This window comes from Anguilla rostrata, chromosome 1 (assembly GCF_018555375.3).
Source record: "Anguilla rostrata isolate EN2019 chromosome 1, ASM1855537v3, whole genome shotgun sequence".
NCBI classification, from domain to species: Eukaryota; Metazoa; Chordata; class Actinopteri; order Anguilliformes; family Anguillidae; genus Anguilla; species Anguilla rostrata.
Genome location: NC_057933.1, coordinates 15,458,067 through 15,478,806, shown reverse-complemented (window position 1 = coordinate 15,478,806; position 20,740 = coordinate 15,458,067). Strand labels below are relative to the sequence as shown.

The 20,740-nt window shown below is 48.0% G+C and overlaps 1 protein-coding gene across 7 annotated transcripts in view; it reads left to right on the top strand.

The window, feature by feature from the left end:
- The first annotated feature begins 552 nt into the window (after positions 1-552).
- Positions 553-20,740, top strand: part of klc1a (kinesin light chain 1a) — a 37,247-nt gene continuing 17,059 nt past the window's right edge. For 2 of the 7 annotated variants that reach the window (XM_064324513.1, XM_064324503.1), the window contains exons 1-11: positions 5,817-6,000; positions 11,444-11,705; positions 12,234-12,464; positions 13,390-13,468; positions 14,784-15,009; positions 15,393-15,480; positions 16,023-16,124; positions 17,447-17,620; positions 18,673-18,772; positions 19,456-19,508; positions 20,432-20,499. In XM_064324513.1, the coding sequence (XP_064180583.1) occupies positions 5,999-6,000; positions 11,444-11,705; positions 12,234-12,464; positions 13,390-13,468; positions 14,784-15,009; positions 15,393-15,480; positions 16,023-16,124; positions 17,447-17,620; positions 18,673-18,772; positions 19,456-19,508; positions 20,432-20,499 (1,385 nt within the window). In that variant the 5' untranslated portion in view covers positions 5,817-5,998. Of the gene's footprint in view, positions 1,047-5,814; positions 6,001-11,443; positions 11,706-12,233; positions 12,465-13,389; positions 13,469-14,783; positions 15,010-15,392; positions 15,481-16,022; positions 16,125-17,446; positions 17,621-18,672; positions 18,773-19,455; positions 19,509-20,431; positions 20,500-20,740 lie in introns of those variants that run through there. The other 5 variants (XM_064324485.1, XM_064324494.1, XM_064324475.1 and 2 more) reach the window with 5 other exon arrangements.

Here is a 20,740-nt window from a genome sequence, read left to right as displayed (position 1 = left end):
AGAAGCACATAAGATCGCATTTTCAAATTGAAACAAAATGGTCTATGCTGTTTTAACCCTGGATCGTAAGTGTATTACCTTTTGGCAATTGTTAACTGGTTTATTAGTGCTAGCTATTTAAAAAGGGAAGTTTAGTGTTATGGATAAACAAAGGTGCTTTAGCAGTAACAGCGAAAATGACTTTACGTTTCATGCTATTGCGGTTTAGTAATACCCTTACAACTTTCTTACTAACGCCAAGCATTAACTGGGGAAAATATGACACGAGTCATTAGTATGCATGAAAGGACGGAGACTCCGACAAAGATGCTCTGTGACAAAATGTAAATAGCCTGAATGTCTGTAAATACCTAAATGTACATAAATGTATTGGGAATTTGCCCTTTAATGAAGAAACTATCTATTTGAAGAAATAAATAACGCTGAACAAAATTTGTGTACATCTTATTTGCAAGTTAAATAATTTTTGGGGAAACACGCTTTTTAACTGCCTGTATTATTCTTACTTCCGGTTTACGGCTGAAAAAGATGACATCATGATTAAGGAAGGAGAGAATTATGGGGCGCAAGGCAACGCCATTTTCGTAGAGGGACTGGAGCTGTCAGGAGATGCCCTGTAGACTATTGTTGAAATTATTATAGAAAACCAAATACCTTTGAGGTTCTCAACGAGCAGACGAACATGTAACCTGTCAGAGTAGTCTGTGTTTGTTTTAAATCTGCCCTTTGCCCGGAGCGTCGAGAAGTGGTAACTTGGCTAGCTAGCAATTTGCTAGCCAGTGCTTATTAGCGATCTAGCTACCAAATAATTATCAATACAAACAACGCTGGACTGAGTCGAGCCAAACTTGGAAATACGGGTGGCAGGGACTGCTGGTTTTAGCCAGGTCGGTCTTCTCAGCTCAGTTTAAATAACTTAAGAAGGAAGTAAAATAATACGTTCGAATTACATAGCCCACGGTGTGCAACCATACGACTGGAGCAAAGCCGGGTATCAAACACAGCCCTGTCAGACATCGCCAGGCAACTGGATGTTCGGAAGAACGGTAAGAATTGTTTACTAACGTTACCAAGCTATCTAATTGGGTAAGCTGGCTAACGTTGTTAGATCGATCGCTAGTGAACTGACTACGATGATGGCTAATTATTATTTATTAAGATGTGTGTTTGTAGGTATTACCTGTCGTATGAACTTGTGGATTGTAACATCGTTGACGCTTCGTTATACTTATCGATATATGGCTAACGTTAGCCGGTTACCTGTCATTTTAGTAGCAATGTCCGTCACTGTATAATACTCGCTATTAGGAAAATGCATGCTCGTAGTTCAACGTTTTTCGTTTTTATAAATGTTATCCAGCCAGGCAGTTATTGCGATTTTAGCTTGACCTTTTGCTTTGTGAATTTGGAACCTGTGTGTTTGCTTCAGTCCCACGCAGCATAGTGAATGAGAATTATTAACGTTACTATACTAACTAATGTTGATTGAATTGGGCAAATAAAGCCCTTTTATACCTACATTCAGTTGTTATGTGTGACATATTGTAGCGCAGTCACATTCATTGATTTATTGTGGTGTGATAGCCATCGTTAACTGCTGCGCACCGCTTTTGTATTTTCAGTATACGTTCAGCTGAGTCTGCTTTGTAATGCTGTAACAAAGTTCACTTATTTAATGGGAATATAGGTTTCATTTAGGAGGGTCCTCGTTTTACAGTTCAGACTGTGCCAACATCAAAACGATTGTGCTCCCGATGCATGTGAATTGTGCGTTTCTATGAGATTGAAAGCGGGGGTTTAAGTTTTCCATTAATATTCTGGGTGCGTATATTTGGCAGGACACTTGCGGCCCTAAAAGCGTGTCTGTGTGGGTCAGGATGTTGGCTCCGTAGCCGTGCTTACTGAGAGCCCACTGTTTCACTGACAGGTGGATCTGGTGGGCTGCCACTACTGCAGCGAACTGCAAGCTCTAGCGAGTTAATGTTTTCTTTTTTTTTTATTCTCAACAACTTGCTGCAAGGCACGCACATGCAGATCAGTATCATTATGGAATTATATAGGCTTACGAGCAACGAGGTGCTAATGGTTCCCCATCCCGCTTGTAATTACAAATTCAAACAATGGCCCTTCACAGGGCTCCGTGTCAGAGTCTAATTTCTATACTCCTGTTTTCTTGAATGTTCTCTTTCCAACTCTTGCACTGGAAATCCAATTCCTGGCTGAGGTTACCTTCTTTGATATTTTGTGACCGTTGGAATAATAACAGAACTTCACCGTCTTAGTGCTTTGTGCTGCTCTCCTCATTGCTGCATTTCAAGACTCCATGTCTAAGACTGTGTTAAAGTGGCCCCTACTGCTCTGTGTGGCGGCAATTAGGATGATCAGTCAGACTATCAGAGTGAGCGAGCAGTGGTGTTGGCAGGGCTCGTTAATGCGCCTGAGTGGCAGCTCTGTACCCTCAGTGCTGTGGCAGACAGTGAGAATCTTTAGGCAAAACAAGGACATCAAGGACCAGTGCATCTAAGCACACCACTGAGGGAAATTCAAACGAAAAGGGCCGGTGTGGTGCTTTCCAGTTGGCTTGTTTTTGTGCCTTGCTGTGTGCTTCATTTTATTCCATCTTTGTGTGGGGGGGGGGGGGGGGGGGATCTGAGCTCACAGAAACTCCCAGATCCTGTTTGGGTTGTTTCCCTTGAATTCTGGGTAGGGATTGTGGGGCCGGTCGAGGACCTGCGGTTTATGAAGAGAGGAATTTAATGCAGCTGTAGGGGAAATGGTACCTACTAGAATGTGCAGAAGAGTGTGTGTGGCTGTGGGAGTAATGGGGGTTGGGGCGGTGGGGGTGGGGCATGGATGCCTGCTGTGCCATACAGCACCTTTTAGGGTCGCCGGGTGTGGTGTAGCGAGCTGGAGCTCGCCGGAAACCACCCTGGCTGAGGCTGACAACCTGGGCAGTGAGGCGTTCTTCTCCCACTCCCACTTTGGGCCGGGGAGTTTGTGTTCCCCAGCCTTTACACAGAACTTGCGGAATTAAAGCCTTGAGTGGTTCAGATCAAGGCAAACGTAATTTTATGGTTCCTGCGCTGCATTTTGCATTTTTATCCCTGTCATTTTTATTCCTGTCATTCAGTGACATTTTCGGCAGATTCTTCTGAAACTGTCTCTGCAACATCAGACGTGCTCCCCTCAACATCCTCCCTCTGTGCTCACTAGACTGCTTTTTCAGCTCTTTGGAGCTGCTGTACCCTCAGCTGAGAAAATGAATCGCCCAGCCCGTTTGTCTTGGTAACCAGTTCCATACAGCCCTGTGGGTTGTGAAGCAAGAAGAGAATGAAGTGCTGAGCGTGGGTTTCCTGCTCCTACGCAGGCCGGGCGAAGCTGCTTCCACCTGCATTGACTTCCTCCATTATTCCCCTGGTAAAAGCTCCTTAGGAGCACGCCCCTCTGGGCAGAAAATGCAGCCTCACCTGAATCCACGCCCATGGTTGTGCTAACTGCCCTGAGCCCACATTTGGTCCCGCTATTGATTGAAGCCTTGTATTGATTGAAGCCTTACAGCCTTCTAAAGGAGGACAAGATTCGTCAGTGTGCAGAATCCCTCCCTGGTGTTTTCTACACCACGCTCCTCTCCTTCCTGAAACATGGCCTGCTTTGTGAGCTCTGGATTTATTGATCTCTTGAGGCCTTTCTTCTGGGCACTTCCTGGCTCTCGAGCAGTTTGTCCAGTTGAGTCTCCAGGCAGAGGAAACCAATCAACTTCCTCTTTACCGCGAGGGATGCAGCTAGTTTATAATCCTCTGGCGGTTCTAACTGAAACATGTAGCCATGTATTTCCAGCAGTCATCACTACGGCAGCAGGCCTGGTTGACATGTCACTGTCGAGGGAAGATGGAGCTGTTAGAGTGGACTGATGTGAATGAGGCATAGTGAAGTCATTAGCCAATGGGTGAATAAGCAATGGGCTCTGGGGCTTATGCAACAGGTAATGTTTTTTTTGATATCTTGATTTGCTTGCTTTTCCTTTCTCACTTTGATAAAGGTGGATACCTGGAAACCAGAAGGGATGGGCATGTTTTAGTCTGAAATTGGTGCAAGAAAATCATTTCTCCATTCTATAGCTGTTGGCCAGAGGCACTATGATGACGCTTTTGCTGCCAGAGCTCCATGCATCATTCTTACCTCAGGCCTGTTGCCGATGCTCAAAGTCGCCCTTCCCGGATTCTTGCTGGAGGCACAATCAGTCAGAGCCTGAAATAGTCACTCAGAGTGCCAGTTGTTTTGTGCTGTCGTCTCATTATCCTGCCTTCTTCCAGGAAGGACAAGCTGAATGACACGTCCCTACCAGTCATTCGCTTCCCATAATTCCCCTTTCTTTCCCCCTGCTGCTCAGCGCACGAGTTGGGCTGCGAGCGTTGCCGTCGCTCCAGATAACGACCCTCATGTGACCCCGCCCCCATACTTCCTGTTGCTCCAAGGCACGGTGCGGAGGATGTGGCCCGCAGGGGGGTCCGGAGGGTCCTGGGCAGCTTCACCTTTCTCTCCGAGGCCTGTAGAGAGGCCAGGGAGGGGGGAACGCTCAGAAGATTCCCAGTCACAAATAAACTCCCTCTCCTCATTCACTTCCCCGAATGACTGCCTCGGTTTTATTCGGCACAGTCTCTTTGTGTGAACACAGGGATTACAGTCGGGGGTTCATTGCACTGCGTGACTGAGAGGCAGTTTGTATGGAGGAGTGCATTCATAAGACTTTGCTCCCTCAAGAAAATTCTCTTGCTGAAAAGCTGATGACTCAAACTTAGCAACCGCGAGCTTCAAGGATGAGAGATCTGAGGATAAGAGGATTGAATCTCGGGTAGAGCGGGGTGATAGATGCATGGAGGTGTAGCCGGGCTCTCTGCATGACTCCCATGGGTTTTCTCTATGAGAGACTCTACAAGATCAGTAACATAACTCCGACTTTCCTGTTTCTGCCTGGAGAAACAGAAAGTGCTCTTGATCAGATAAATAAAATGGTGGATATTCCTACTGGTGCCTTGATCAAGATGAATACCAAACAGTGTGAATGAGGAAGAGTATGAAAGGCAGGGCTTAGGTTTGGGCTGCCTTCTTCTCTTGCTTGGAGTTCATTATTTGAGTGGCCGAGCAGCATTTGAATCTCATATGCAAACGGAAGACCCAAATGGACTGCACCCACTCTGGGCTCTGGCTCATGTGGAAATCCCAGCTGAGCTGGTTAGTCAGGCCGCAGCGCTGGAGTAACCGACCCCAGTCCCTCCGCAGCTATCGCTGTTCGTCCGATGGACATGCCTCTGTGCTTTGACTTCCTGTTCCCTCTTGTGTGCCGAAAGGAGTGACACGTTTTTTGAAAGAGGTGTGTGATTGTCAGAGACACCGAGTGTGTGGGCGGAAGCCTGAAATGCAGCCCCGTCCCCGTCCTGGCATTGAAGCTTCCTCCCTGGACTGCATTTGTATTAATTTATCTTAGAAAGCACTCCTTCCCCAGGCCCCACTTGAAAACTGTATTTATATTTTCAACTATGACATCATAATGCTTCCAGCTCCTGCTGTTTGAGACTCCTCCTAAAAAAATAATATAAAATAATACAGCAGTACGGATGAGTGAGGAGCCCCTTCATTTATTGTGTGTGAGTGAGAGAGAGAGAGAGAGAGAGAGAGAGAGATGCAGGGTTCATCCCCCAGCTCACATCATGTCCGTCTTTCCTGTCTTGTCACATGCCAGACCACTGGCTGCTCACAGTCACATGACCCTGGAGAAAGTACTATATGCATGAGTTTCACTTCCACTTCCTCCAGATTCGTTGTTGTTGGAATCGCATAGCTGAGCTTAGTTCTCTCGCTCACTGTCACAGCTGCACTGCTTGAAACAAGGACCAACTGGACCAGGGTCATATGTGAGTCTCTTTCAGAACAAGGACCGACTGGGCCAGATTCATGTGTGATTCTCTTTCAGAACAGTGGCCAGCTGGACCCGGTTCACATGTGAGTCTCTTTCAGAAGTCTTTCAGGAAAACCTTGTGTCTGACTTTATGACTGGATTCTCCACAGCAAGCGTAGCACACACAGTGTCCAGAAAGCAGGCATTTCTTACTATAGGCCATGTGACAGGGACAGAAGTGTTGCCGAGTATTTAGTACATGAAATGCATCACTGTCACTGTTGCTCTTGGCATAATTTAACGACAGGGGTGGGGATCTGAAACAATGCAACAGTTAAATACTCAGCCTCTAACTCACAAACCACAAATCCTCATTGCTCACAGGCAGGAAGAGCCGGAGCAGAGGAAGTCCTGTGGAAAATATGGATCTGCGTTCTTCCACATAAATATGCCATACTTTATCAAATGAAGGTTACCGTGATCCTGCACTGTATCTGTACCATACAGCTGGAGCTTTTCTAGGGCTGACGCGTGTTTCTCTTTGGGGTGGTTGGACCCACCTTTGGTCAACACTGGATGGGTTTTTGGAATGAGCTTGTGCTCTCTCTCATTGTGCAGCTTGCCTTCTCACATCTTGCAAACAGTCACACCCCACCGAGGCAGAAGGGGGTGACTCCCCAGGTATCTTAGTAACCGTGGTCATGGTGATGGCTTGGCCCTCTGACTCGTAAGCTAGCAACATTAAGGACAGCGATAACGTCGGTAGAACACTAATAGTGCATGCAGTGTTCCACAGAATTTGATATAGGCCTACTTTGATTAGACATAGACTTTGTGGCCTTTTGGTTCCAAAATGTGACCCCATTTGCATAATGACAGTATTTTTAACTGATACCATATGACCATTATGGAACTATTCATATGTTATATATTAAAAGCATTTGTTATAGTTTCATTATGAATCATTTTAGTTTCACAATGAAATGGGAATGCTTCACAATGAAACTAAGAAAACTTTTAATTGTGAAGAATTTTAGTTGCTCAACTCAACTAAGTCTGCTGTCTGCTTTTAAAAAAAAAAAGTGGCGTTACTGAGTCTGATGTAACTGGGGTGAAGACAGAAGTGGAAGTAAATGTTAATTGCATAGCAATGTTGAGTATGTTATTTTGTCTCGCTTGTGATTGAGATTAGTTGTCTTTCAAAAAACAAAACCTCTTAGGAGGCCAAAGTGTGCAGTCATGGCTGATCCAAACCACAAGACAGAAATATGGGATCAGAGGGGATTCTAGCAGCCATACAAGTAAAGCGGAACGAGAGAAAACAAACGAGAATTAAAAAGCAAACCAGTGAATTGGAGTCTTTCTTAGGCGAGAGCAGCCCGTACGGGTTTGCCATTTATACCGTCAGAAAACAGGAAGGCTCATTATCTGAACATTGTCCATGCTCAGAAGATTTACTCCGTGTCTGCTGTATCCTCTGGTCCTCCTAATCCTCTTACATGTGTGTAATGCTTCCCATGGACAGTAAAGCAGCCTCATGACAGTGGTGGACAGGCACCACTATCATAAGGCTGGAGGACTGGAGAGGCAGCTATATGTAGATGGACAGGAATTATATTGTTCAGTTCATAGTGTGAAAGGAAATTGTCTCAGGCTCCAGTGTACACAAAGCATGATTTCCCCACTGTCTGTGATTTATTGCCTATGTGTTGTTCAGTACCATCACTGAACTGAATCGCACACTTCGGCTTTAGAAAGGTAGAATTGTTTCGGTATTAAGGCCAGAATTGGAATGTCAGTTTGCAGATTACTTGCGGTTCTGAACCTCTTGACTCCTAATGACCCGCATCATGTGGGGAAAATATGGCATTTGTGTGGCGTTTACATGTTTTCATCACGTGCAAAGCTTTCTTTATCCACCATTAACAGACCATTAATCCTGCTCAGCAGTAGTTGGAGGTTTGTCAGTTGTCACCCAGTCAACCGGAGAGTCGGGCTTTAAATGAACTTTTGTTCATTTGGTCTACAAGCAAAGATCCTTCAGTACTTTACGCTTTGCCATTTTAGTTGTTAAACGGTTGTTTTTATGTGAACAGTTAACCCTGTCACATACATAGTACTTGGACTATATTGAGTGATTTGGATGGTAATCTAAAGTAAGTATTGCTTCGACAGGCAGAAGTGTCAGTTTTAAGTCTCTGTAAATCTCTTTTATGATATCATCTCAGGATTTCCCAATGACTGACCAGTCCAGTCGGGTTGCATCAAGTCTGTTTGGTATGTATCTTCCCTGACAGCTAAGCTGTTTAACCACGGCTGTCAGCCGTTCACTTTATTGCTTATCTGCACAGACGCACATCTTCAAATGGCATGCAGTTTAAACGGCTCCTGAAAGCGGCCCCTGTGCTGTGTATAAACAGAGAGACCGCTTTAAGGGAAAGCCCTGTGGTTCAGATGTGGTCATAGCACACAGCCAGGTACTGCCCTGTGTCTGAATGTAGCCCCGCACTGGCTACCTGCTTCTGTTGATAAGGCAGCTGTTCCAGACTGGAACCTCCAGACACTGGCATTCAGATCAGCAGACACACACACACACACATGCACACACATGCACACACGGGCACACACGCACGCACGCACGCACACACACACACACACACAGCTGCTGTCTTCGAGGCAGAAAGATGTGCAGTAGGAGTGAATCCACAGTGGAATGAAAAGCAGGTGAAGCGCAGATCTCCAGGGGAAAGGCTAAGGAGGGTAGAGGGAGGAGGCAGATGCAGAGAGGACTTCCCGGGGAGATCAGAAGCAAAACTGTCCAGGCAGAAGCCAGCGCTGAAGCTGAGGGGAATACAAGGTGAGGAGAGAGGAAATGAGGATGTGCAGCTCAGGGTAGAGGATGTGTATCTCAGAGTAGTGGATGTGTAGCACAGAGTGAAAGATGTGTTGCTCAGAGTTGAGGCTGCGTGGATGTGCAGCTCAGAGTAGAGGAGCAGGTGAGGCTTTATCTGTGTGGGGTGATGCAAGTCAGTGACTAATATTGCAGTGCTGTTTTTACACTACATTTAGGTTTGTCAGCAGTAATTATTTTTATTTAGTTTTGCAGCTTTTAGACAACCCTGATCTATGTGCTAGCCAAAGACTTTCCTGTCCTGCAATGCAGTCATGCTCTCTGGAGATTGCATTTTAGTGCTGACAGATTGAGTTGATTTTAATACATTTGAATATAGGCTATTTAATTTTCTCATTAGCTGTAGGACCTGTCTTGAGCAGGTTATGTAAGTACTGTCACACCTTGGTCTGGCTTTGTTGACCAGTGACGCTTGAGAAGAAGAGTGTGTGTGAACCACAGATCTCTGCTGTTGTGGAACAACGTCAGTCCCCCTCTCACAGCTACGGCCTCCTCCTCCATGCTAACGAGCCCTGGGTCCTGAATCAAATCTGCTCCAAAATGATTGGAATGGGGCATTGTGGTCTTCAAAGGTCTCATCTAAGGCTCTCCTCTCACTTACGCTGTGACAGAACAGGAAGGTAATCTGGATGGCGCTAGGCTGCTTTCACATTAACCAGTAAAGCCTGCTTTCACAACGTCTTCCCATAATTACAGCTGCACTGGACTGAAGAAAGAGGAAGTTGTTGTTTCCCTGCCAGCCCTTTTAGCCCTTTTAGTGTGAGACACCACCTGCTGTGCTCAGTGAAGGTGTGATTGACCTGACATTATGTATGGGGGGGGGGGGCAGGAGGTGGTGGGGCGGGGGTAACCAGGACGATAAGCAGCTTCCACTAAGGTCATGTGTCACTTCCAATTTCAACAACATCAATAGCAAATAGCTGCTGACCTGCAACCTTCTAGACTGCAACAGCTCAATAGACTGTGGGACCATTACTCATTGACATTTATGTAGTGGAAGAAAGGTCTTGTTGTAAAGGACATGCATTGATGGTAGGGAAGATTCCATGGGGGATTCTAGAACTGTAAGGCAGTGCATGATGGTTTTGTTTCTTATTTGTTTATGATGTTACTGAAAGTTTCTCAAGCTCACTAATTTATGAAAAGCTGCTTTCAGCTTTAGAATGGTATTGATGTCTTGCAGACTTGAACATATTTCCACATGGCTTATATTCTCTCATTAGGAAGGTTCCTCTGGGTAATTTAGTTTAGTTAAATTACATAACATTTGAAAACCCTGAAAAGATAATATGGACACATTCGTTTTGCAAGTTTTATGATGCCTACTACCATGGTAGCTCATTCTTCTCGCCTCTTTGCTTTTTCTACCTTCTCTGTTAGCTTGTACATTTTTTATTACCTCAGTCTGGGCATTTTATCCTTGTTCATTTGTAGTCCAGTGCAGGCAGATGCATAGATCACACGAGTGTAGTAGTCAGTCATCACAGTTCCAAAGAGGACTCAAATGGATCAGAGTGCTTGAACATGAATATCAACAAAACCCAAACACTCTGACACAAGACAATCAGGTTAGAGTCAAGTGAAATTGGGGTATGTGAGGGCACCATTTTGAATAAAATGGGCCCAGGTTCGCAAAACAATGCCCCTGGCATAGGTGGGTACCCTGTTTGAAGTGTATAGGGAGTTGCAAACCCCTAGGTCAATGTTTCATTTTACCCCCATACCCCTGTACACAGTGTGGCTTTGTGGGGCAGTCTTCTTTAAAGTTCAGAGATGAATCCGCTTTTACCTTGCTCACAGAATTTCTAGAATAATCTCACGGCGCAGATGTTCCCCTGTAGCAGAAAACACACTGAAGAAATCAGACAGCAGGCAGACAGACTGCTCTGAACAGTCATTCTACCTTTTGCTCAGCATCATGGCAAAACATTCATTTGAACCCTGCGCATGGTCCGAGATTTACCTAGCCGAAGGGAATGGGGAGCGAGGAGGGGCTGGAGTTTCAGTATCTCATGGCCTACTGATATAGAGGGAAAATATTAGCCTTTAGCTTCAGACAGATTGTAGGCGCATTAGCTGAAATAAAGGGAATGGCTGCATTAAAGAAACTACATCATGAAGATTTGTTTCCCAGCTTCCCCATTTCTCATGAATACATCTATCAGATCAGGTGCAGTAGTGTAAGCTTTATGTCTTGGTAATTTCCACAAACAGAATGCTAATAAATTGAATCTTGTCGAACTGTGATGAATTATTCAGGAATGAGCCTGCAACTTGTTTAGCCTCATTGCTATTCGTTTTCAGGTTTTAAAATGCAGACCATATAGCGATAAGGAGTGTAATTTCCACTACAGAAATTCATTCCTGTTTATAAAATCGGTGGCACGGATGGAGGCATTTCCTACATTAAATGCAGACCCCAGCTCCCTTTCTGGAGTTGTTCTCGAACATATTTTAAGGCAGTCTGTGAAAGGCAGGCCAGATAAGGGAAGCATGGAAATAATGAGTCGTGCTCTTAGGTGATGCAGCTCGGCTGGTGTTTTGCGCCAGTAGGGCGGGTGCGATGAAATCTCCGCCGCTCTTCCCCTGTGCTCTTGGTACATCAGTAACCCGGTCTCACTCCCTCCCCTGTCCAGGATGTATGAGAACATGTCCACGATGGTGTGCGTGAAGGAGGACCCGGGCGAGAAGCTGTCCCAGGATGAGATCATCTCCAAGACCAAGCAGGTGATCCAGGGCCTGGAGGCCCTGAAGCACGAGCACCACTCCATCCTGGACGGCCTGCTGCAGACACTCAACTGCCTGAAGCAGGATGAGGAGACCAGCCTGGTGGAGGAGAAGTCCCACATGATCCGCAAGTCCCTGGAGATGCTGGAGCTAGGGCTGAGCGAGGCACAGGTCTGTCGCTGCCCATGGGGCGGGGCCGGGCTTGTGTCTTAGGGGTGATGACCTCAGTAGTGTCAGGGATAATGGTTGGTCATAACCTGCAGAGTAAGGCTTTGGGGTGTGGGTTTATCAGCTTGTTTGAGAAAGCTAACTATTCAGTTAGTCAAACGTTCCTGGTTTTATAATGGCAGAAAGCATTTTGAGTGTGATGGTGACAGGTCCCGAACGTCATTGCAGTGGAAAGAGCAATAAGGAATTTGTTAGCCAGAGATTTCTGTAATTTATCATACCCTGGACTATCTGTAATCTCTTCTCTCCTAAATTTATTCTATTCCTCTCTCCTTGTTGTTATCTGCCCCACTTTCCATTTCTACACGTGTCCCTCTCTCACCCTCTCCATTTTCACCTACATCTTCTCATGTCTCTCTCCCTCCTCTCCGCCTCTCCTTTCTCCCCATCTCTCTCTTTCTCCCATGTTTCCTTCCCTTATCCAATCTCTCTTCTCCTTCATCACTCTCTTTCCCCTTCTCGCTCTCCCAGGTGATGATGGCTCTGTCGGGCCACCTGAGCTCGGTGGAGTCGGAGAAGCAGAAGCTGCGGGCGCAGGTGCGGCGGCTGTGCCAGGAGAACCAGTGGCTGCGGGACGAGCTGGCCAACACCCAGCAGAAGCTGCAGAAGAGCGAGCAGAGCGTGGCCCAGCTGGAGGAGGAGAAGAAGCACCTGGAGTTCATGAACCAGCTCAAGAAGTACGACGAGGACCTCTCCCCTTCTGTGAGTCCCTCCGCCCCCTTGTCAAACACTGTCGGCTTAAGTCCTCATTGGAGCGTGGTTCGTCTTTCACTAGAGCACTTCTCCCTCAATTGTTTCTGTAAGAATCCAGCTTGGTTAGTATGTAGTTATTGTGACCAATCCTAATGTCGCTATCTTTGGGTGTCTGATAAATATCTTTCTAATCTTTTTATGATAAAGATTACACTTTTTTTGAAAGAAGTAGTGGAACAGGTTCCAACCTGTGGGACACTAATACTGCATACTAGGGCCCGGTACGTTGGTCTGAATGGGTGTGGAAGCAAAAATGCAGCACTGTTTGAACGTGGCAATTTATTACAGTCATTCTAAAACTGTAAGAACTCTTAGGGAGAAGAAAATGCTTTCTTAGGCTTAGCACTATGGACACTAAACACAGCAGGGCACTAGCCAGAAGGAACTGAATTGAAATGGTCCTTTTATATGCGATAAATTAGCTGGCAGAAATTCAGAGTGAAAGCAGATATCCACGTTATTCCCCAGAGGTGTGTCTGTAATTGCAGTGTGAAGAAAGCTTTGGCCAATGTAAAGACCTTAGGGTGGGGTTCCTTCAGTGGAATGTTTTCCTTGCTGCAAATGGCGAAACCTTGCAAAGAGCACTTGGGTTCAATGTACAGTAAACCAAGTTGGTCCTGTTTCTTGCCGTAAACAAATCGTTAAAACTTTATTTGGCATTACTGGATCTAATTGAAAAAGCAGCCATGCTATGCTGCATTGCACTCGGCTGCTGTAATCTGTGAGAGACTTCAGACCGCAGTATCAGATGGTGTTCATGCATGCATGTGGAGTCTGATTGTGAGTTGCTGTCTTAGGGAATACCTTTTGAAAATCCCAGAATGCTGGAATGCATGCAGGTTCTCATAAGTGACCCTCCCTTCTTGTGGAATAGGAAGAGAAAGACTCGGACTCCAGCAAGGAGACGCTGGACGACCTCTTCCCCAACGATGAAGACGACCAGGGTCCAGGCAGTAAGTCTCTTTTCTCACCTCCTTGCCTGGGTAGGGGAGTGGAAGAGAAGGTTCCTTCAAAAATGGCTTCTATCTCCATATTTATCTAACCTAACTTTATCCTACCAACCTCTAAATGCCCACACCCTAAAGACTAAACTGTGGTTTGCTGAGAGGGGGGGCGGCCGACCTTGCAGATGTTGGAACAGTACATGGTGCAGGCTGCTTGCTTGGCTAAGGTAGAGGCAGGGTTTCAACGAAGTACCCTATGATTACAGACTAGCCGTATGAGATTGCTGACCCATCGTGCGACATTTAGGGCCAAGATGAGACGCAGATACGAGAGAGGCCTGGGCTCCCGTATGCCTTTGTTTGCTCAGGTGGTTATTCTGGGAACTTTCCTATTAATTATGTGGCACAGAGGAGGAGGGCATGAAAGGGAGCGTTAGGGGCGGCAGGAAGAGCCACGGCGTGGGCGGAATGGATAATCAAAGGCGCTCTGCAGGACGTCGCGATATCACTGGCTTGTCTTGATGAGCCCGTTATGCAGAAAGGCCAATCGGATATTCCCTACTGCTCTCAACAGCTATCTGTCATCCTTACTCTCACTCCTACACTGGGCTGTTCGACTGGGCCCTAATGTTTTACACTCTGAAGGCGTGGCAATGAATTAATGTCGGCTTCTTGTTCAGTTAATTACTTGGACTGAGATTAGACCAATACACAGTGTCGGAGCTAATTTTCTTTGCTGGTCCATCTGTTCCAGTGATTCAGCAGCGGCTTCTTGTATCACATTAGTCTAAAGACCGGTGCTGCAGTAGGATCAGGTGCATAAAAATAATAGGCTGCTGTGGAAGGAAAGCAGAAATATGGGCGAAGATAAACACGGGGGATCACTTTCTCAGTGTCCTCACCATGATGAAATTGTTACAGTCAATTCCCACTCCTCGCCCTTGCCCAGTTTATAGACATGGAACTGGTCTTGATGAATTCCCATCACTCACTGTGTACAGGGGCAGACATTTATATTGACACTCACCAAGAAAAAAAAAAAAGATTTATTTTTTTTCTTTCTGCGCACAAGGTCACACGTTTTATTGAAGTGCTCATCAAGTCTCAAGTTTTTTCTTTCTAATCTTTTTTTTGAATGACTGCCAGTGCTTTTTAGTGTATGATCCTATACCTAGTGAAGTGATACTGATGTGTTTCTGTTCACAAGTGTGTTTTTGCCACAGCGTGGACGTGTGAGCTTGTAATTCCGTTTGGTTTATTGCGGGTGTGGGATCAGTAGGTGATGCTAACCGCTAACAGCGGCTCTTTCTCTCCGTCCCCTCAGTCCAGCAGCATAACAGCAGTGCGGCGGCCGCTGCCCAGCAGGGAGGCTACGAGATCCCGGCCCGCCTGCGCACCCTGCACAACCTGGTGATCCAGTACGCCTCCCAGGGCCGGTACGAGGTGGCCGTGCCCCTCTGCAAGCAGGCCCTGGAGGACCTGGAGAAGACCTCCGGCCACGACCACCCCGACGTGGCCACCATGCTCAACATCCTGGCCCTGGTGTACAGGTGAGCTCCAGGGGGAGGGCGGGGCTCCAGAACACACCTTTCAGGTGTGTCCAGCAGGGATTACTCTGCTAAGCAGGAAGGGGGCCGTCGGGTGCCGATCACGCTCTAGAATTGAGTGTGCGTCTTCAGTCCTGCTGCTGCTTGTCTTGACAAGCAGACGTGCCTGTTTGTAAATTCCATGGATTTGCTGTAGAGACCCGGTATGCCAAGTAACAGTGAGCTCATTAAGCTGTCGAGCTAGCTCTGTCCTTTGGCACAGGTGAGAGAGTCTCTGTTCACCCTGCTTCCTCACCGAGGCAAGCATCATGAAGGATGAAAGCTGAAGTAGTCGGAGTTGCCATGGAGATGCAGGGTTAATGAGTCCCGCTGCTCCTCCGTTCCAGGGACCAGAACAAATACAAGGAGGCAGCCAACCTGCTTAACGACGCCCTGGCCATCCGGGAGAAGACCCTGGGCAGGGACCACCCAGCGGTGAGTGCGTAGCCCCACCCCCACCTCCCCGCCGTCCCCGCCTGCCGCCAGCTCCCCCCAGTGGCACGTTGACTGGCATAATGACTGTGTTAACCCGACAGGCCCGCCCCCGTGCCTCTCGGACCCGCGACCCCCTCGTCCCCGCGCAGAGGTCAGGCTCGGTCACGCTCACCCTTCGCTGCCGCGCATGGGGTTCGGTTCCCGGTCCCAATCAAAGAGCGGCCCCAAACTCAGCGGGGCGTCTGCTGTCGTCTTTTGTTTTCACGTGGGGAGAATTCATTATGTTGATTCTGATCTAATTATAGGTGACAATTATTTCCCTTTCGTTCAGTTGTTTTTTCCCCCCCGTCCTCCCCTTTGTGTTGCTCTGTAATTGGTTCCCTCACTGCGTGATGCTCTCAGATCAACTGCATGTGCTGCTGCTTTTGAGTCTCTGTGAATCTCACTGCGCACAAGGGCACAGTTGATTAGCATTTTCTCTAGGGCTGGCTGCTCTCTGTCGCTGATGTGACCCTATATCCCCCCCCCGGCCCCCCCTCCAGGTGGCAGCCACTCTGAACAACTTGGCGGTACTCTACGGCAAGAGGGGCAAGTACAAGGAGGCGGAGCCACTGTGCAAGCGGGCGCTGGAGATCCGAGAGAAGGTGAGCGAGGGCGGATAGGTCCACCCCGATTGGTGGAAGGGGGAGTGTTCGGGTCGCGTGATTGGACGGAGAGGCCTCTTACAGTGGATATGAGCAGAGCCAGACTGCAGCATCCAGAGCAGATGCGGCCCCAGCTCTGAGGTGGTTCAGGCTGTGACTGCGTACTCTGCAGTGTTCTGCACCACTCGGCTTTGTCCTTTTTCCTCTCATCTCTCTCCCTCAGGACTCCCATCAACCCCTTGCACTGTAATAAAGAGAGTCTCTTGTTGTGAAAGTTCAATCTGTGCTCAGTTTATTTTTGGTCCTCTAATAATGCGGTACAGAACAAGAAGAGGGGAATGTCACAAACAGCAGTCCTGAAAATGTGGAGCACAGCTTTTTATCCCCTCCCCCCCATCCCAGCTGCAGTTCTCTCCCCTTTCCCTTGCGTCAGTGTGCTGGCTCTTCATCCCTCTGCAGAGGGGACAACGGCTCATTTCGGTGCCGTAGCCTAAGCACCGTCTTAAGCGCAGAGGAAGCAGTTTAATAACACCGGCTCTTTGCAGAACTCGCTAATGATAAGGCTCTTGTGAAAGCTTAGCGATTTGCTACGCAGCTTGAGAGCTGGCAGATTCAGACAGTGAGAGTCCCCCCCCCTCCCGCTCGTGTAAACACGGGCCCTTTCCTGAGCGCTGTGCGTCGGCCGATTTAGAGCGCAGTAGGTACAGAGCCATCACTCATATCAGGCTAACCCTCGCTCTAATGATCAGTGAGTCTCTTCAGCAGGACTTCCAGTCCCAGCTCTTTCTGTGCCTGTAATCAGTGCCATCCATTTGTCGTTCGTGTTATTTGTTTATTGTGAGCACATTAACATCCTCAGCCTCGGGAATACACACGGAATGTGTTATTCGTCTGTTTTTTTTTTTTGTATGTTTGTTTGTTTCTGAAGTCCTTCCACCCACTCGTCCACCCACTATGAAGCGCTTTGGGTTTTTTCTTTCATCTGTGTTTGGAGAGAGGGAGAGATGTAAACATCCTCTTGCCCACTTCCTGTACGGTGGTCCCAAACTCGACAGGACCGTGGTTCGCAGGGGGGCTGTGCTGATTACACCAGACCCCATGAGATTACCCCCTTGCCCCCAGGGGCTGCTGTACCCCGCTGTTTGGCGTTAAGTGCATTATTGGTGCTGGAGGTGTGTGTGTGGGCGTGCGTGCGTCCTGCAGTGTTTTGTAAACAGAGCAGCGTGTTTGTGTGTCAGCAGATTCTGCCACATGTGTAAACAGGGGAGTGTCTGCGCTGTGCTGTTTACACGGATCAGCACATAGGAGTTTGTGTCCTTCAGGTGCTGGGCAAGGACCACCCGGACGTGGCCAAGCAGCTGAACAACCTGGCGCTGCTGTGCCAGAACCAGGGCAAGTACGACGAGGTGGAGTACTACTACCAGCGCGCCCTGGAGATCTACCAGACCAAGCTGGGCCCCGACGACCCCAACGTGGCCAAGACCAAGAACAACCTGGTGAGACGCCCCGCCCTGATACCGCCCTCTCCTTCAATAAAGTTATCCCTTCAAATTTCAGTCAAATATCCTGAGCCTTCAACAGTTGCTACAAGACGGACTTGCCTTGCCTTGTCAGAGCAATTTTTAACACACAGAGGGATCCTCGGTCTCTTTTAATCCATACAGAGGGATCCTGTCTTTTAAACCTTATCCCCTGTCCCTTTGATGGACACAGCTGTTCCTGCAGTCACAAAATCCATAGCAAACCGAGCGATGCTACTGAGGGCCGCTCTGAGGAATGACTGGGCGTCTCCAGGGCCAGTGTAGGAGGCTCGGCCCCGCCCATGAGCTGCTGGCCTTCGTCTGCTCATAGAGGAGGGTAATCAGCCGTAGTGTGTGAATCAATGAGGGCAGTAGCTTATCTAAGCACTCTAAGCTCAGACTCCGGCGTGGTGCCATGTGGGCGGTAGTGTCCTAAATGTACTGCCCTCACACTGTGGGTTTTATGTGCCTTCCAGTGAAAGCAGCGTAATGTTGAGTGATGGGGCGTCTGCAGCCGTGAGCGCTGTCGTTTTGCCGGCGACTGTCGTTACCCAGGGTGTCGCTACGCCGGCTGTCGTTAACCAGGGTGTCGCTACGCTGGCTGTCGTTACCCAGGGTGTCGCTACACCGGCTGTCGTTACCCAGGGTGTCGCTACACTGGCTGTCGTTACCCAGGGTGTCGCTGCGCTGGCTGTCGTTACCCAGGGTGTCGCTACGCTGGCTGTCTTTACCCAGGGTGTCGCTACGCTGGCTGTGGTTACCCAGGGTGTCGCTACGCTGGCTGTCGTTACCCAGGGTGTCGCTACGCTGGCTGTCGTTACCCAGGGTGTCGCTACGCTGGCTGTCGTTACCCAGGGTGTCGCTACGCTGGCTGTCGTTACCCAGGGTGTCGCTGCGCTGGCTGTCGTTACCCAGGGTGTCGCTACGCTGGCTGTCGTTACACCAGCTGTCGTTATGCCGCCTTTTGTTACACCGCCTGTCGTTACGCCACCTGTTAGTCACCTCGCCTGTTGTTTCTCCATTTCCAGGCGTCCTGTTACCTCAAGCAGGGGAAGTTCAAGCAGGCGGAGACGCTGTACAAAGAGATCCTCACCCGGGCGCACGAGAGGGAGTTTGGGTCGGTGGACGGTAAGCGCTCTGATCTGTATTCCTCTCCAAACGTGCTGTTATCTGCGGTAGACAGGCCTGTCTCTGCCGCTGTCTGTGTCTTTGTTGGGGGCTCGTGTCTGTGTTCCCACAGCCGTTAGGGGAAATATTTATTGAGTTGGTTCACGGCTTGTGTCCACTAATCCAACCCAGCTTCCTATTGAATGTGTTTTAACAAATGAAGTATTGAAATGAGTTTCCTGATGTAATTATTTGGATGGTTGATGAGACCAGCATGCACACATGCACGCACAGTCCTAGCATCTCTCGTCTCTCAACGTGAAGGTCAGGCTGTAAGACTGCTGTCCTCGGCATTAAAATCCGGTTGGATGAGAGCGACCAGGTGACCTTTCAATGAGAGCAGTGGCGCTGGGAAGGAGACTACACATCCCACTGTGCTGCTGAATGCCTCTGACTGACAGGCTCGCCACAGCTGTTTGATTTTCTATATATCTGAGTTCCTCTTTCAGACTGTCTGTGTGTAAAGGGGGCTACACACACACACTGATTATATCTGTCCCAGATTTCCGGTCTTTTTCTGTTATCTATGTCAGACTGATATTATCTCTCTCCCCCCCTCTCTCTCTCTTTCGCTCTGTCTCCCTTTGTCTCTCCCTGTCTCTGTCTCTCTCTTTCTGTCTCATTGTCTGTCCTGTGTTTTGCAGATGAGAATAAGCCCATATGGATGCACGCGGAGGAGAGAGAGGAGCAGAGCAAGGTGAATGCAGTCATCAGTCCTTCATCCTAACTCCCCCAGGCCCGTCCTGTCAGGGCAGTCTTGGAGACGGCCTAATTGTAGGCTTGGTTATTAGAGATAATCCCTAAATGGCATTATCGCCCATTTAGCTTCCGCTGCAGCTTTTAGATTGGGAGGAAAAGTCCAAAATCAAGGAGCCTACGAGAACCTTTCCCTACTCTGTGTGCTGCAGTTGATTTTATGGAGACAGAACTGCAGGGAAATTGACGAGCGGTAATTTATCATTCCTGTGAATACCAAATTCCATAAAAATAAAAGTTTAAGTGGCTGCAGTATAGATATGTCAAAATAAGGGTCATTCCATTGTCAGACCCGTTCTATAAAACTATAAAAAATGTTCAGGGCCTATTTTGTACGGATATGTAATTTATGAGGAATCTTAACCTCCAGCTCTGTTTGGATCTGTATTGCCCCCCTTGTTGTGATCCAGAACCCTCTTGAGATCCAGGTCAAGCTGTGGTTCACTTCGATACTGTTTATCTACAGCATGAAGTGAAGTTCTTCTTTTAATGGTGACTGCAGTCAGTTTGAATGTGTTGTCCATGGGGTCAATCTCATCAGATTGAGTTCATTTCATAAAGCCCTTCTTAAACTCATTCCTGTACGCCTGATAAGCCCTCCTTAAAACGCTCAGTAACCGCTCGTGGTTTAAATGTTGATATCATTATTAGCCGTAGACATAGTGGCATTTGCAGAACCCTGTGCCTGGGGACCACCTCTGTTATGAACGCAAGTGTGTAATATACGGTATGTGACGTGATGGCCTTTTGACTGGAGTTCCGCTCGGCCTCACAGCTGGAGGAAGTTGAGATTATTCCTGCAGTTCTCTGTGTGAGGGCTTGCCAGATGAGCAGTGCATGATGGGATGCCGTTGTGTTTCCCAGGGGAAGCAGAAAGACGGCTCGCCTTTCGGGGAGTACGGCGGGTGGTACAAGGCCTGCAAGGTGGACAGGTCAGTGCTCGGTGACATTCTGGGCGACCGGATCTGGGGCTCCAGTACCGCCTAGCCTCTTTCCCCACACATCAGAATGAACACGTCACTGACTGTGATTACAGTCTTAGTGCTGTTTCCCTGTGGGAAATGATGAGCGAGAAACTCATTTCACTGATATTTATGTACAATTGTCTTTATTAGCCTTTTGTATATATACAAAAAAGGAAAGGGAGGAAAAAAGGTAATGCTGCATGACATT